Raw genomic sequence first — 13,554 nt, forward strand, 5'->3', positions numbered from 1 at the left:
CCAGCAAAAGTGACTATAAGAGACATATTTTGAGAATATGTTGAACATTTCAATTAACTGGCATCCCCAAGTTAAATTACTATCGCTCTTAAGGCACATTCATTTTCACATTGTTGGATTACTCCCAGAGTAATTCAGGATATCATGAAGGGAATCATATCACCTGCTGGAGTGCACGGTGCTCATGATCCAGCTAATGCAATCATGAACAGCCAGTAGAGGGAGGATCTTCTTCCACCGACTCCCTTCTAGCCTGCTCACACCATAAATAATAATGTCACACTGAGAACTGGCTTTATACTTACTTGACAAGTTCATCCTTGCAGTTTCTGCATCCATTCCTAAGCTGCACCACTGTCCGTCCAGGATGACTTGCATAAGATTTTTTGCATTGGGCGACATAATCTTGATGCTCTGGTTTTGTATGAGCACAGCAAGCACAATCTGAGTATGCTCCGTGGTGTGTGCTCCAGTAATGTTGAACAGCCAGAGAACATTCTCAACAGATGCTTCTGGCATTGATACACAGTCAGAACATGCTCAAAATGTAAAAATGAATATGTCTGTAGATTTGTTGGAATGATTAGGGCATGTTCAGAAGGGGCATAGTTTAATTGCAAGACTTTCACAGACTGAAATTTGTCTCATATATCTAATCAGGGTTTATAAAGTCAGACACTCCACAAATATAACCACATTTAGATATTTCAATCCGATTTGAGGGCTCCAAATTTGACTTTTAACATGTGTGAACATACCGTAAGAGTGTTGTGTGCACCAATTTTACAGCATTCATTTTAATTAATGAAACAATATATGTAAATTGGAATATTTTACATGGTGGGAAATTGATAGAATAGTGACAACTAATGACAAATTATCATTAAAGGAGATGTCCAGGGTTAGAAAAACATGGCTGCTTTCATCCTAACACAGCACCATCCTTGCTCATGCATTGTATCTGGTATTGCAACTCAGCTCCCATTGACTTCAATTGAGTTAAGCTGCAATACTACACACAACCCTATACACAAGGATGGCACTGTATTTGGAAGGAAGCAGCCACTGGCGTAACTACAGGGGATGTGGTTGCACCCGGTGCCCAGAAGCATTAGGGGGCCCATAAGGCCTCTCTTTTCCATACAGGGAGCCCAGTACTATGAATAAAGCTTTGCAGTTGGGGGCCCCGTTACAGGTTTTGCATTGGGGCCCAGGAGCTTCAAGTTAAGCCTCTGGAAGCAGCCAGCTTTTCCCAACCCTAGACAACCCCTTTAAAGTTAGCAAAACAATGACTTTTGCAATTGTAACTTTTAAAGCAATGATTATTCTTTCTATGTTGAATATTTCCTCCTAAATAGGATTTTTAGTGTAATCCTTTTGTAATAGTTTGATAGTAAAATCTGTATGTGAAATATAGAAATACTGGCTTCATTTATTAAAACTGTCCAGCAGAAAACTTTGTCTTGTTGCCAATAACAACCAATGAGAGCTTAGTTTTTATTTCTTAAACCAGCCTGGAGAAAAGTTGCACTGTGATTAGGTGGACAGCTTTTCTGATGCCCGCTGTTCTTAAAGGGATTAGTCCTAGAAGGCATGTGATGATAATTCATAAAGTAATTTAAGTCTCTTCTTGTGTAATTTCTTGGACAGTCATTACAATTGCAATGTAATTACAATGTGATGACAGACATGGAGTTTTGGACTGAGGTGCCTGGGGCTCACCAGTATATCTACATGCAAATGTTACCTGGTCCCCATTCACAAATTCCGTGCCTCTGAATTCTCCATAAACTTCAATGGAGAGGTAGCTGCTTTTTCATGCGGCCCAGTCTCCATTGAAATATATTGAGAATGAAATGGGCAGGAAGTACACAAATATCCTGCCATTTGATTAATTGTGTCCAGGAAAGAATATTTAGGAGTCCACTGTACTCATGAGAAGAGCACTCCCCTGTCTCTTCATGCCTCTTTCCATCCTTCACATCAATGATTCAGGGTCAGTAGTGACTAGCCAGGAGGAAGTAGGAAGAGCACTTTTGCCATGTCCTCTATATTTATTCTTAGCTGCTTTTATCCAAACAGTATAATATATATTTGTCTAGCACCCTTGCAGACTGTCATTATGTAGGGAAAGTGGATAGGCCTTCCTTGGATTCAGGGAAGGACAGTAGAAAAATGTGGACTGGTACATATTTGAGACAGATGCCCATGTGGTTGCGGTTGGTTAAGAAGTAGGGAGGGCAATGCCCCAACCTTAGTTTAATTTGCAGGAAGGTGTCACCAGAGAAGAGGAGCATTGCATATTTTGAGTTGATGCTACTGTCCCTTTAAGAGATTAACCCTTTCCAATCCACTGTCTGACGTCTGGAGACATTATGATTTAAGGCTGCACAGCTCCAATGTTGGAAGACGACCGTCGGGGTTCTCTTACTGTATATTGCCAGCCTCTCTGCTGTTGGAAACTATCCAATGTGTCACCCCATGTAGTACTGGCTTTAGCCAGCAGATAACGCCGTTGTATAACGCAGAATAAGAGTAAGCCCCCCATGAAAACCAGGATACAAATTGGATTGGAAACGATTAATACTTCTCAGCAAACATAAGTGCCAGTTGAGGAATTTGGTCTTGCCGGTGGGTATTTCATCTTCTTACTGCCTGGGAGGATTCTCAATTGACACTACTTTTATTTATCCTTAGTTTATGGGACACAAGTTACTCCGCACACATTTTTTATTTGTGTATCAGGTTATGTTTTACTTTTTAGTTTGTGCAGTACTGCAGGGTGCTGTATATATTGTATAGAGCTATTGCAACACATGAAGGTGATCGATGATGCAACCCATTTGGTGGCAGTAATATAGCAGAGAGAACAGATTGCCCATGCACCATGTTGCTTGGGTGAAGTGTTAGCATAGTGTAGAGATAAAGTTGGCACAGTTTACAGGTGACAATGACATATCCTTGCATTGCTATGAGTGGGAGGGATGAGTGACATATATAAGTAAGTTCCCACCAAATAGAGTTGTTGCTGACATGGTGGAAGTGACAAGTACCATTACCTATCCACAGCAAGTTATAGGACTCTGTACAGAGGAAATGCCCAAAGCTACCTGCCAGAGATGCCCAGTTACTGCCAGGTTGTGTATAAAAATGGGGAGGTGTAGCTCCCGTTTTACTGACATCTGGAAGGTGGAGAGTACCCTATCCAGAGCAAAGGCCTGATGAGGTGAGACAGGAAAAGAGATAGAATTTGGCATCCAGGGAGCTTGGGTGGAAGGAACAGTGCCAGCATTGACCGGAGGGGCGTAAGTAGTGAAGTAGTCAGAGACTTTTGAATGTCCTAACAGAGAGTTTGCTGCGAGTAATTACCAATTTGAGTAACTGCTCCCTTGTGCATCATCTTGTGGAAGAAACTGCCAAGTTTGTATCTTGATTGAGGGACTGTGTAACCCTATGCTTATAGACCTGACTGTAACCACCAAGCTAGTTGCCTCTTTGAAGTTCAAGTGTTCTGTTAAAGTTCAAGACAGTTGTGGAACTGTCTGTCGCCTTGTGTCTTATTCTGTGCCATCCTAAGAAACTGTGGTTTGTGTATAAACTGTGTTTCAAAATGTAATATATACTTGTAATTCCTCATTAAAAGTACTTGGGCATGTTGAATTTGTACATAAAAATATGAATGAAAGGAAATTTCTTTAATAAAGAATGGACTAGAGACAACAGTTCACTATGAAAGACAGTCATTTTACTTAATAATCCGCAAAATACAAATTATACCTTGATACCAGCAGGAGAAACGTCTTCAATGTATCCATATATGTTCACTACAGACAGCTGAATAAGGTCCCTTAAGATATACAGATGTGTTTTAACTTAGTTATATAACATCTTGCCATCCAGGGGCGACAAAGTCCAGCTTATGCCGCTGTGAGCCTCTGTTTCATTGGCTAGAAACGTTTTAATCTCCCTCTTTTACAAACTTTCCATTGAAAACACTAATAGAAATAAACTACAAAATAAAACTAAAATTATACATAAAACCAACTGAAGCAATCCAAGCTTTAACAGTATAAGGGATAAGTAGTACAAAGTCACATGTAAAGGTGATATCAAACTGTTGGTAAGGAATGGATAACTGTTATGTTGAAGAGAAAACGGGTATTGTATTGTAGTGTTTATTTCCGATATTACATTCTTCTTGAAATCTTGGATTGCTTCATATCTTTGGTTAAAATAGGGGTGATTTACTATCTGGAGCGAAATAAGGGCAGGGATGTAGCGCAAAGTAGATACCACAAAGGTGTGGATTCATGGATAGCTACACACACTGCAAAACAGTTGCAATGAAAATAACAGGCAGATTTGAATAAAAGATCGACCACAAACATTGACTTGTTTGACCCAAAGTAGAAATATGCACTTTGGGACAACCCTTTCTTAGACATACCTCTAAATAACACTAGGACGCTTGTTTTCTAGGATCACCCAGTTGGTCAAAGTCAGTTGCAATTCTATGTGACTCTCTTCATGGAGCAACTAAATGTACTCCTACCAAAGAATATGCAAGCGAAACATAAAGTTCTACTGTTATTATTGAAGACCTATGGCTATCCAATCTCTGGGGTCTTACTAGGTGCTTACTAGCTATGGATGACATTTAAAAGGGTGTCTGTAGTTTTATGGATAGGTGGAAAGGTACTTCAGAACATACTTTGTGAAGATCCTTGATGGTTAAAGAGGCTGTCCAGTTGTAAACTATTTATACTCTTTCCTTAAGACAGATCATCAGTAGTAGATCAGTCGGGTCCATCACCCAGGATCCTCACCAACAGCTGTTTACTGAGGCCAGCACACTTGTACACTGAGCTGATTTTGACAGGAAGTAGACAGCTCCATTCTTACTGCAGTAGCCAGGCTTGGTATCACAGGCCAAGTTGCCATTCATTTCAATGGGACCTTGGCCTGCAATACCAGACCTGGCTACTGCAGTAAGAATGGAGCTGTCTGCTTCCTGTCAGCTCAGTGCTTAAGTGCAATATCCCACTGAACTGCTGTTCAGTAGGGATCTTGCTTGATGGACCCCCACTGATCTACAATTGATGACCTGTCCTGAAAATAGGCTAACAATACAACTGGACAATTTCTTTAACCACTTTGACCATTTTAATACCGAATCACATTTAATCAGATATTTGAACCTATACTTCCAGACATATGACTAAGTCAGTGACGAGCTTAGGAAAAATATTATCTCAAGTGTGTGATCTTCTGGAAATTTAGTTAAAGGTGGTTATGTATTCTACTGTGATGATTAGCCACAAGAAAAATGTGAATGCTGCTGTTCAAAAATGTTTTGTCTCACAAAAAGTTTACTTTAATTTTCTGGAGTGTTTTAGAAGCAAATAAAATCTCCCTTTATTTGGCCCCAAATATTATAGTAAATGACCCCCATTGACAATGCCTCAACTGCACAGCCAGTGTGAAATACTGTTACAGAAAGAAATATTCCAGCAGTCCTTTATCAAAACTAGTTTGGGTAAAAAAGAGAAAAAAATAACACTGTGAGAATGATGACATCACAGTCAATGGCACCATTAGAACAAATGAAGTACTCTGTATTTAGGCAACAGCCTTTATTCAGATTCAAGTGGCTTGTTAAAAAAGAAAGAAAGAAAAAACATAGAGAATACATATAATTTAAGTTCCTGAAAGAAACACATGGTAACAACAACACACATCAGTATTGTTATAACTATGTTAATGGAGGGGTAAATGGCAAACATAAACACATACAGGTATTAAAACATGACATCTTTCATGAAGGTTATGATTTATCCCTCCTGTTTATGGTGTATACTAAATGAGAATATGACATTTACATTTCTATTTTGTTCTGAGAGTAATAAATCTGATTTGGGGGTGTTTCTTAAAAAAAAAAAAAAGTACATTTTTGGATTTGATGTGTAAATGATGGGACAAGTGTTAATGAAAAAATAAATGCCACTCTGGTCATACTAAGCTTAAAAGGGTTGTCCCTCTTCTAGCTGTTTTGTTACAGGAAGCAGACAGCTCCGTTCACTGCACAGTGGCCCGTGTTGGTACTGCATGCTGAGCCCCATTCACTTCAATAGGATTCAGCCTACCAACTCAGGCCACTACACAATGCACAGAGCTGTCTGCTTCCTACAGCCAAACAACTTGAAGTGGGACACCCCTTTAAAAGAAGAATGCTGCCTATCTTTCTGGTAATTATATAGGATGAGTTTAAATGTTAATACCCCATTGAGGCTCTGCCTCAAAAACACCTTAGAAATAAAGGGATTGCAATAACAGCAAAAAATAGCATTGCCAAACCAACACTTGGCAAGGTACAGTTCAGTTAAAAAATTATACTTTACAGAAAGTGACTGAATCACAAAATTGTGCTTTTATCTAATAAATTAGATCACCGTTCTCCCTTTATTCCAGCACCTAAGTCATTTCAGCTGCTGGACTACTACCCCCGACGTGGCTCCGACTGACAGGACTTGCTAGAACTAGACTGTACACAACAGCTGGAGTAGGATGGGCTACCTTAACCTTATTTACATCCTATGGGTTCACTTCAGTTGCGGTAACTGAGAGCTGACCTTTCATCCATTTTGCTCGGTTCTGAGGCTCCAGTAGTATCTTATCTACTATTCTAAGCTAAAATTGCACTTACATTCTAATTTCTGCTGGTTGCGTGACTAACAGTATTTTGCACTGTCATTAATATGACAAACCTCCTTGACTATATAATGTGCTGTATGCATCGTTGAGTAAAGTTACTAGGTAAACTTTATATATGGCTATTTATCTTGACTTTTTTTTTTTTTTTTCCTAGAAAGAATCCTTCAAAAAGGCAAATTACTGCTAACAATACTCAGTAAACTCGCTTGGTTATAGTTGCATATTCTGGACACATCAAAAATGTTAAGAGAGTTAATAGTATGCAATACAGATTCATAGCTACAGGGTGAAATGGCTCTAGATTTGGATTCCATTTGTGCAAGAAAATCTAATGTCGTATGGAAGTGAAGACCTAAATGCACTGATTTATGTACAATGGATGTCAGTTCACCCATGTGGATGCAAACACAGGGTTAATTGAAAGATTTGAACCATGGCGGATATTCCTGTGGATATCGCAGAATTTGGAGCTGCATGTTAATGCAGTATGACAATACAGCTACCCACATACAGTAAGCAGCAGCACACATATTGTTCCCTCCCCACTATTAAGATAACAAAAAATGCTAGTTCAATGTTTATTAGACTGCTGTATACAAGCATGTTAATTTCACAGATTTTTTTTTTTTAAAGATTCTTAATATTATCTCATATAATTAGAAATACACATTTCAAAAACGAAAACGTCTACAAAGAGAAAACAGTTATTTCGATTAGCAAAAGCGTGAAATTCTTCATGAACCGGAGGGGCAATATTTTTTTTTTCACTTTTATTTTTTACAAAAAAAAAAAAAAAAAAGAAAAACCCTTCATTTTCTTTATTTAAGGACTGTTAAATATTAGCGAAGCTATCAAGAAAAAAAAAACACATTTTGGCTTCAATTACCTACAAAAAGCCACAAATGTTTTGCAAACTTCATTTAACCTTTTTATATGAAAATAAGCAAAATGTAATGTACATAATTTATATTTCTATATATTAAGTGATGTATACCCAGAAATGAACAGCAAAAAAAATGTAAACTATCAAAAACACCATTTAGTATGACCCGGAATTTATTCAAATAGGTGCCATATCTTCTTTTTTTTTTCTAACATGCTGGTGTGTTTGATTAGTTTACATTGACTCGGCGGCCCAGCCATTCTACAGTTATCCACAGCCACCCGATGCTGGGTCGGTCGAAACCTCTGTACATGTCACCATATGTTGCATAACAGCTGCTTTCTCTCATGGAAAAACATTTGCCTATTTTTTTTTGGCAAAAAGTTTCCTTTATTTTTGTCTATTTACATGTAAATAACGTTGAACCTGCAACATAACACTATCTATTGTAACATACATTTTGCAAAGGGAGCACAACAGTGAAAAAGAGGTTAGCTTCAAAATCTATTTTGTACAAGTTTTTCTGTTGATAGCTTAAGTGCTAAGCTTGTTCATTCAGCAGTTCTCCTTACCCCTATAATGGATCACTGAGGCATTTAAAAGTACTTTTACAAAACAGAGTACCTGACTTTATTTTTTCCCCACACACGGCACATATAATGTATATCGACCCTCCCTCCCTGCCCAATTCCCATTAAGGTATAGCACACACACTGCAAAAAATTCTAATATATAATAACTGTATCATGTTGCCCATCCTTCAGAGAGCCGCATGCGCTTGACTGACGGGCTTTCTCTTTCGTCTGGCGAAGGTCTGGTGAGTCCAATGGGGGAGTGGAAATCGTTCCGGTGGTCTTCTCGGTCACTTCCGTCATACGAACTGCTGCAGCTGCTCAGGCTGTCAACAGGAGACCTCCCCGCCTCGTGGCGCGTGTGTTGAGGGTATCCCGAAGGTGTGGTGGTACGGTCTCTAGGAGGAGAAACAGGTTCTGACTTGATGTGGAGGCTTTGAGTAGAAGGCAGGGAGAGATTTGTACTCTGAGATAAGTGAGTGCTAGTGCAAGCTCTGTAGGAGGAAAGGAAACGCGGTTACAGAATGAGGAGGCTTAAACCGCCTCTAAACTCACTAACACTCACAAGACAGGACAATTTAAGCAGCTGGACCAAAACTCCTTTGTTATTTACGACTTTGTATCATTTAGGCCAGAAGTCTTCGTAGGATGGCATTACTTTTGGGTAGGGTTGCTAAAACAGTACAAACTATAGTATCAACCACCAACGCTACCAAGTAGGGTATAAGTGAGTGCACATGTGTAGGTATTTTTTAACTTGTACTTTATACAATCGCCAATTCATTATTGACAATGTTGGATAATTAGGGCTCTGGCACATTGTTGTATTACGGATCCGTGATGCACAGGTCAATAATACTGCGCTGTGTAATATAGGCTGCTAAATAAGTCCATACTATACTCTCATATACTGAGGAACAAAAAGTGTTGGACTTGCATTTAAGGAAGCACTAAGCAAAATTCATCCCGGTGACCTCTGATGTGAAAAATCCAGTTCTGTAGCTCGTTCCCTCCTTGATGTGTTTTCTGAACTTTTCTTCCACCCTCTAGGTCACATGCCCAGCACTCTTACAACACTCTGTGTCCTGCAGTTAATGGGTAAGGTTTATCTCAGTAGCCAAAAGGCAAATCTGCTTTTCCCGCCCATAGCCACCAATTACAGCACAGCTTTCATTTTAAGGGCATAAAACTAAATGAAAGCGGCACTGTGATTGGTGGTTATGGTCAAGAAAGACAATTTTGCTTTACGACAGGATAATAAGTTTACCCATTAACTGCAGGATACAGAGTGTTGTCAGAGTGCTGGTTATGTGATACTGGATGCTGGAAGAAAGGTGCAGAAAGCACACCAAGGAGGGAAAAGATACAGAATTAGAATCTTCAAAGCAAAGGTCACTGAAATTGTGATGGATTTTCCCAAAATAGAAAACCCAGATTGCTTCTTTAACTGCATTAAAGAACTACTGAAAACTAGAAGCATTGCTCCATGGAGACACCATATGGCAGTACAACGGAATGCCTGTGAGTCCATAACACAGATCCATGCAGCACCTGTGTATTTGCAATGTAGTCAATATGAAAGTGTTAAAGTTTACTGCAATTTCTGTACTTTTAACTTTTGCTAGTAAATCTCTTGTGGTTTTAAAATATGGAACATGTAATATAATTTGATATAATATAAAAGACAAGCAATGTTTTCGTCTGTGACATCTTCTCAAGTACTGGTTAGTCGAATAACTGCCCATAATGAAAATAATGCCATCTCTTACCAGCTGGAAGCTATATATTTGGTCAGTTGCTTAAAATGTGGTGTAAAGTCTAAATTACTTATCTCATTTTGGGATAGAAAGTATTTGCATTGACCTGGGAAAGTACAGAGCAAGTCAACTAAAACTTTAAAGGGGAGTTTAAGGAAGTTAAAGGAAACCCTGTCACTGGGTCCTACATGTATTAAAATAGCAAATCAGAAGTTACTCACCCCTCCCTGCTTCCCCGTTTATCCTCCGTCGGCACCGGTCTCCGTTGTCTGTTTACAGGCAGCTGTGACTCCCGTAAACATGCTGTAGCAGCCAATGACAGTGCTTAGCCATGATCACTGTCATTGGCTGCTGCAGTTTGTTTGTAGATGAGATGAAACTGCAAAGGAGGTGGAGGACGAACAGGGGAGCGAGGAGAGGTAACTGCTGATTTGTTATTTGAATGCATGGAGAACCTGTTGACAGGGGTTTCCTTAACTTGGACAAACCCTTTAATATTACTGTATGAGGCAGACAGCTGGCTGATTAACTCTTGTGTGCTGGTGCTCATTTGAGGAAAATGACTAGTCTATAATATATAGCATTGGTTCATGATGCTACAGTGAATGGAAATGCATAATTCCATTCTCCTTCCATTACAAAAGTGTGTGAAGTAAAGTGGCAGACTGGAATTGAGCATACAGTAATAGGTACAACAGTCTTTAACAGTGATATAAGAGATGGAGCAAAAAGAGGTTAAAGGGAACCTGTCTTGTTGAAAATGCAGTCCACTCTGCAGGCATCGTGTTATAGAGCAGGAGGAGCTGAGAAGATTGATATATAGTTTGGTGGGAAAAGCTTTAGTATAACTTGTAATTTTTCACATTTTAAGCTAAGAAGTCCATTGGATGGTCCAACTCGCTGATTGACAGCTTCCCCGTGTATACACAGAAATAGCTGTCAATCAGTGATAGCTCCGCCCACTGGACCTCTAAACATAGAAAGAGCAGAGATATGATTGGAAAAAAATACAAGTTATACTGAATCCTTTCCCACAAAACTACATATCAATCAGCTCAGCTCCTTCCATCCTAAAGGATGCTGCCTGCATTTTGGACAGCATGTTCAACCTGACAGGTACCTTTTAAGGGATGATATACTTTGTAAAATGGATGGTATGGACATATATAATCCAGTATAATGCGATAACCCCCTGATATATTTACTCAGGTTCTCTAATCTTTTATCAGAGTCAATAAAACATTTCACAGGATAAACAGGAGACATGTGAAGGGGCTCATCTGCATTTTTACCTATATTTTTTAAAGATACATTTTCAAGGGCCCCATATCCCTCTGTTCCTCCTCCTAGCTTGACTACTTTGGTATAATTGTTGCAAATTTGATGTCACGGGTCATTTTCGGAAGTCAATTGTCAATATTAACTAATCAAATGTTTTTAGACAATCCCTAGGATTCCTAATATTTAATATTACTGTAGGCAGTCTCGACTAATGGAAATAGCTTACATATCACAACCATTTGTCTAAAAGTGCCCCCTGCTGGTGCATAATGCAGAGTGCACATTAAACTGTGTCCTGTGACTATTTATTTATTTTGGGTGGAAACATGAAAGCTACAAATTGTATTTTGCAACAGAGAGCATGCTTGTCATGGCTAGAATGTAAGCATGCATGTAATTTCCTATTATATGTCTATATGAGTGTGCGAGTTACATAGTAGAATCAGTGTAGATAAATGCATATATACTATATGTGTCTATATAATAGTAGAATATACGCGTGTGTTACATAGTAGAATATGTGTATACGAGTGCATATATGTGTCTATATAAGGGTGGCGAAGGACAGAACCCATTGATGTCAATGGGTTCATTCACATCAATGTTTTTTCAAGTGCATTTCGTGTGCATGCAAAGAAAAGGACCTGCTCTATTTTTCTGCGTATTTGCACACCAAAGGGTCCCACAGAAGTCTATGGGAGGTACAGAAATGTAAGCGCAATACGCAACGGGATGTGCAATACACTGTGCAAACCTGCCAGATAAAGCACACACTGGGAACTCATTAGGCTTTATAGCCATTTAAATCATGGCAGGGGTGCCCGCTACCCATGTGAACATGCCGTGCCTGCGCAAATACATCCAGTAAGGTAGGCAAGCATGTGTGCAAGCAAGCCTTGTTCACTGACCAAAGACGTTGCACTGAGGTGAACATATTTGCTCATACGCTAGTCTGAAGCCGCCCTAACAGTGGAATATGTGTGTGTACATGTTACATAGCAGTATCTGTGCATATTAGTGCATGTATGCGTCCATAAAAGGGCTCTTTCATACGAGCATATCCACAAATGCACACATATTTTACTGTTCTTTTTGCTCTTACATGGCATGTTTTTATGCGCACGGGACAAAACCACGGCCCAATTTAAATGTCTGTGTCGGCTAATGAGTTCTAAAAAATGTTCTAAAAAAAATAGCAGTTATTAATTCTGTCTAAAATACCTAAATCCACACTTTCGAAAATGAAGAGACATGATTTCTGTTTTGGTGCAAATCAATAGTAAATTTGTGTAAAAAGATTAACACCAAAGTACGTATAACCTATGGTCTAACACCAAATGTATCCCAATTTGTGCATATGTGCATGTAATACAGTAGTCAGCACTGTATTACACTGTAGGCAGTGCCTGGAGTCCCATCATCTTATGTGTCCAGGAAATGTAAACATATGTATTTTATTATATAGGGCTATTGAGAAATCACTTTATATTGGTCATGCCTCTGCAATTAGCAACAAACAGGACCCTAAAAAATATATGTTTCAGGATGTTGGTACTTTGTGACAATAGCTTTAAGTGAGCTAGCTAATTACCGGACGCTGTATAAATGCAGGCCAGAAAGATTACAAGGAGAACAGCAAAAACGATATATATCATTATATGCTTGCTGTTCTGTTGCAACATACAATTGTAAGCCACTTTAGAAGCTGCCAGTGTGCTGGACGTCTTATATAGTGTCCTGTCATCTAAAAAGTATACATATAAACTAATTGTAGAGAGCGTTTAGATTGCTACACTGTCCAAAGTTCTCATTTGTCCTCATAGTTAGGTCAATGAACTAGATTTGGGGGGAGAATATCTATCTATCTATCTTTCTATCTATCTATCTATCTATCTATCTATCTATCTATCTATCTATCTATCTATCTATCATCTATTTCTTATCTATCTACCTCATATCTATCTATTTATCTCATATATCTATCTATCTCATATCTATCTCTTATCTATCAATCTAGCTATCTATCTATCTATCTCATATCTATCTATCTCATATCTCTCTCCTATCTATCTATCTATCTATCTATCTATTTATCTCATATCTATCTATCTATCTCATATATATCTATCTATCTCATATCTATCTATCTATCTATCTATCTATCTGTCTATCTCATATTTATCTTTTATCCATCTATCCCATATCTATCTATCTATCTATCTATCTATCTATCTATCTATCTATCTATCTATCTATCTATCTATCTATCTAATATCTATCTATCTATCTATCATCTATCTATCTCATATCTATCGATCTCATATCTATCTCTTATCTATCTATCTATCTA

General features: G+C 38.5%; 1 protein-coding gene across 16 annotated transcripts in view; it reads right to left on the reverse strand.

Annotated features, from left to right (window-relative positions):
• Nucleotides 1-3,723: 3,723 nt before the first annotated feature.
• The window catches only part of MEF2C (myocyte enhancer factor 2C), a 261,095-nt gene continuing 251,264 nt past the window's right edge, over nucleotides 3,724-13,554 (reverse strand). For 12 of the 16 annotated variants that reach the window (XM_066602975.1, XM_066602973.1, XM_066602978.1 and 9 more), the window contains one exon: nucleotides 3,724-8,660. In XM_066602975.1, coding sequence (XP_066459072.1) covers nucleotides 8,339-8,660 — 322 coding nt within the window. In that variant the 3' untranslated portion in view covers nucleotides 3,724-8,338. The remainder of the gene's footprint in view (nucleotides 8,661-13,554) is intronic. The other 4 variants (XM_066602984.1, XM_066602982.1, XM_066602985.1 and 1 more) reach the window with 1 other exon arrangement.

Source organism: Eleutherodactylus coqui, chromosome 5, assembly GCF_035609145.1.
Source record: "Eleutherodactylus coqui strain aEleCoq1 chromosome 5, aEleCoq1.hap1, whole genome shotgun sequence".
NCBI lineage: Eukaryota > Metazoa > Chordata > Amphibia > Anura > Eleutherodactylidae > Eleutherodactylus > Eleutherodactylus coqui.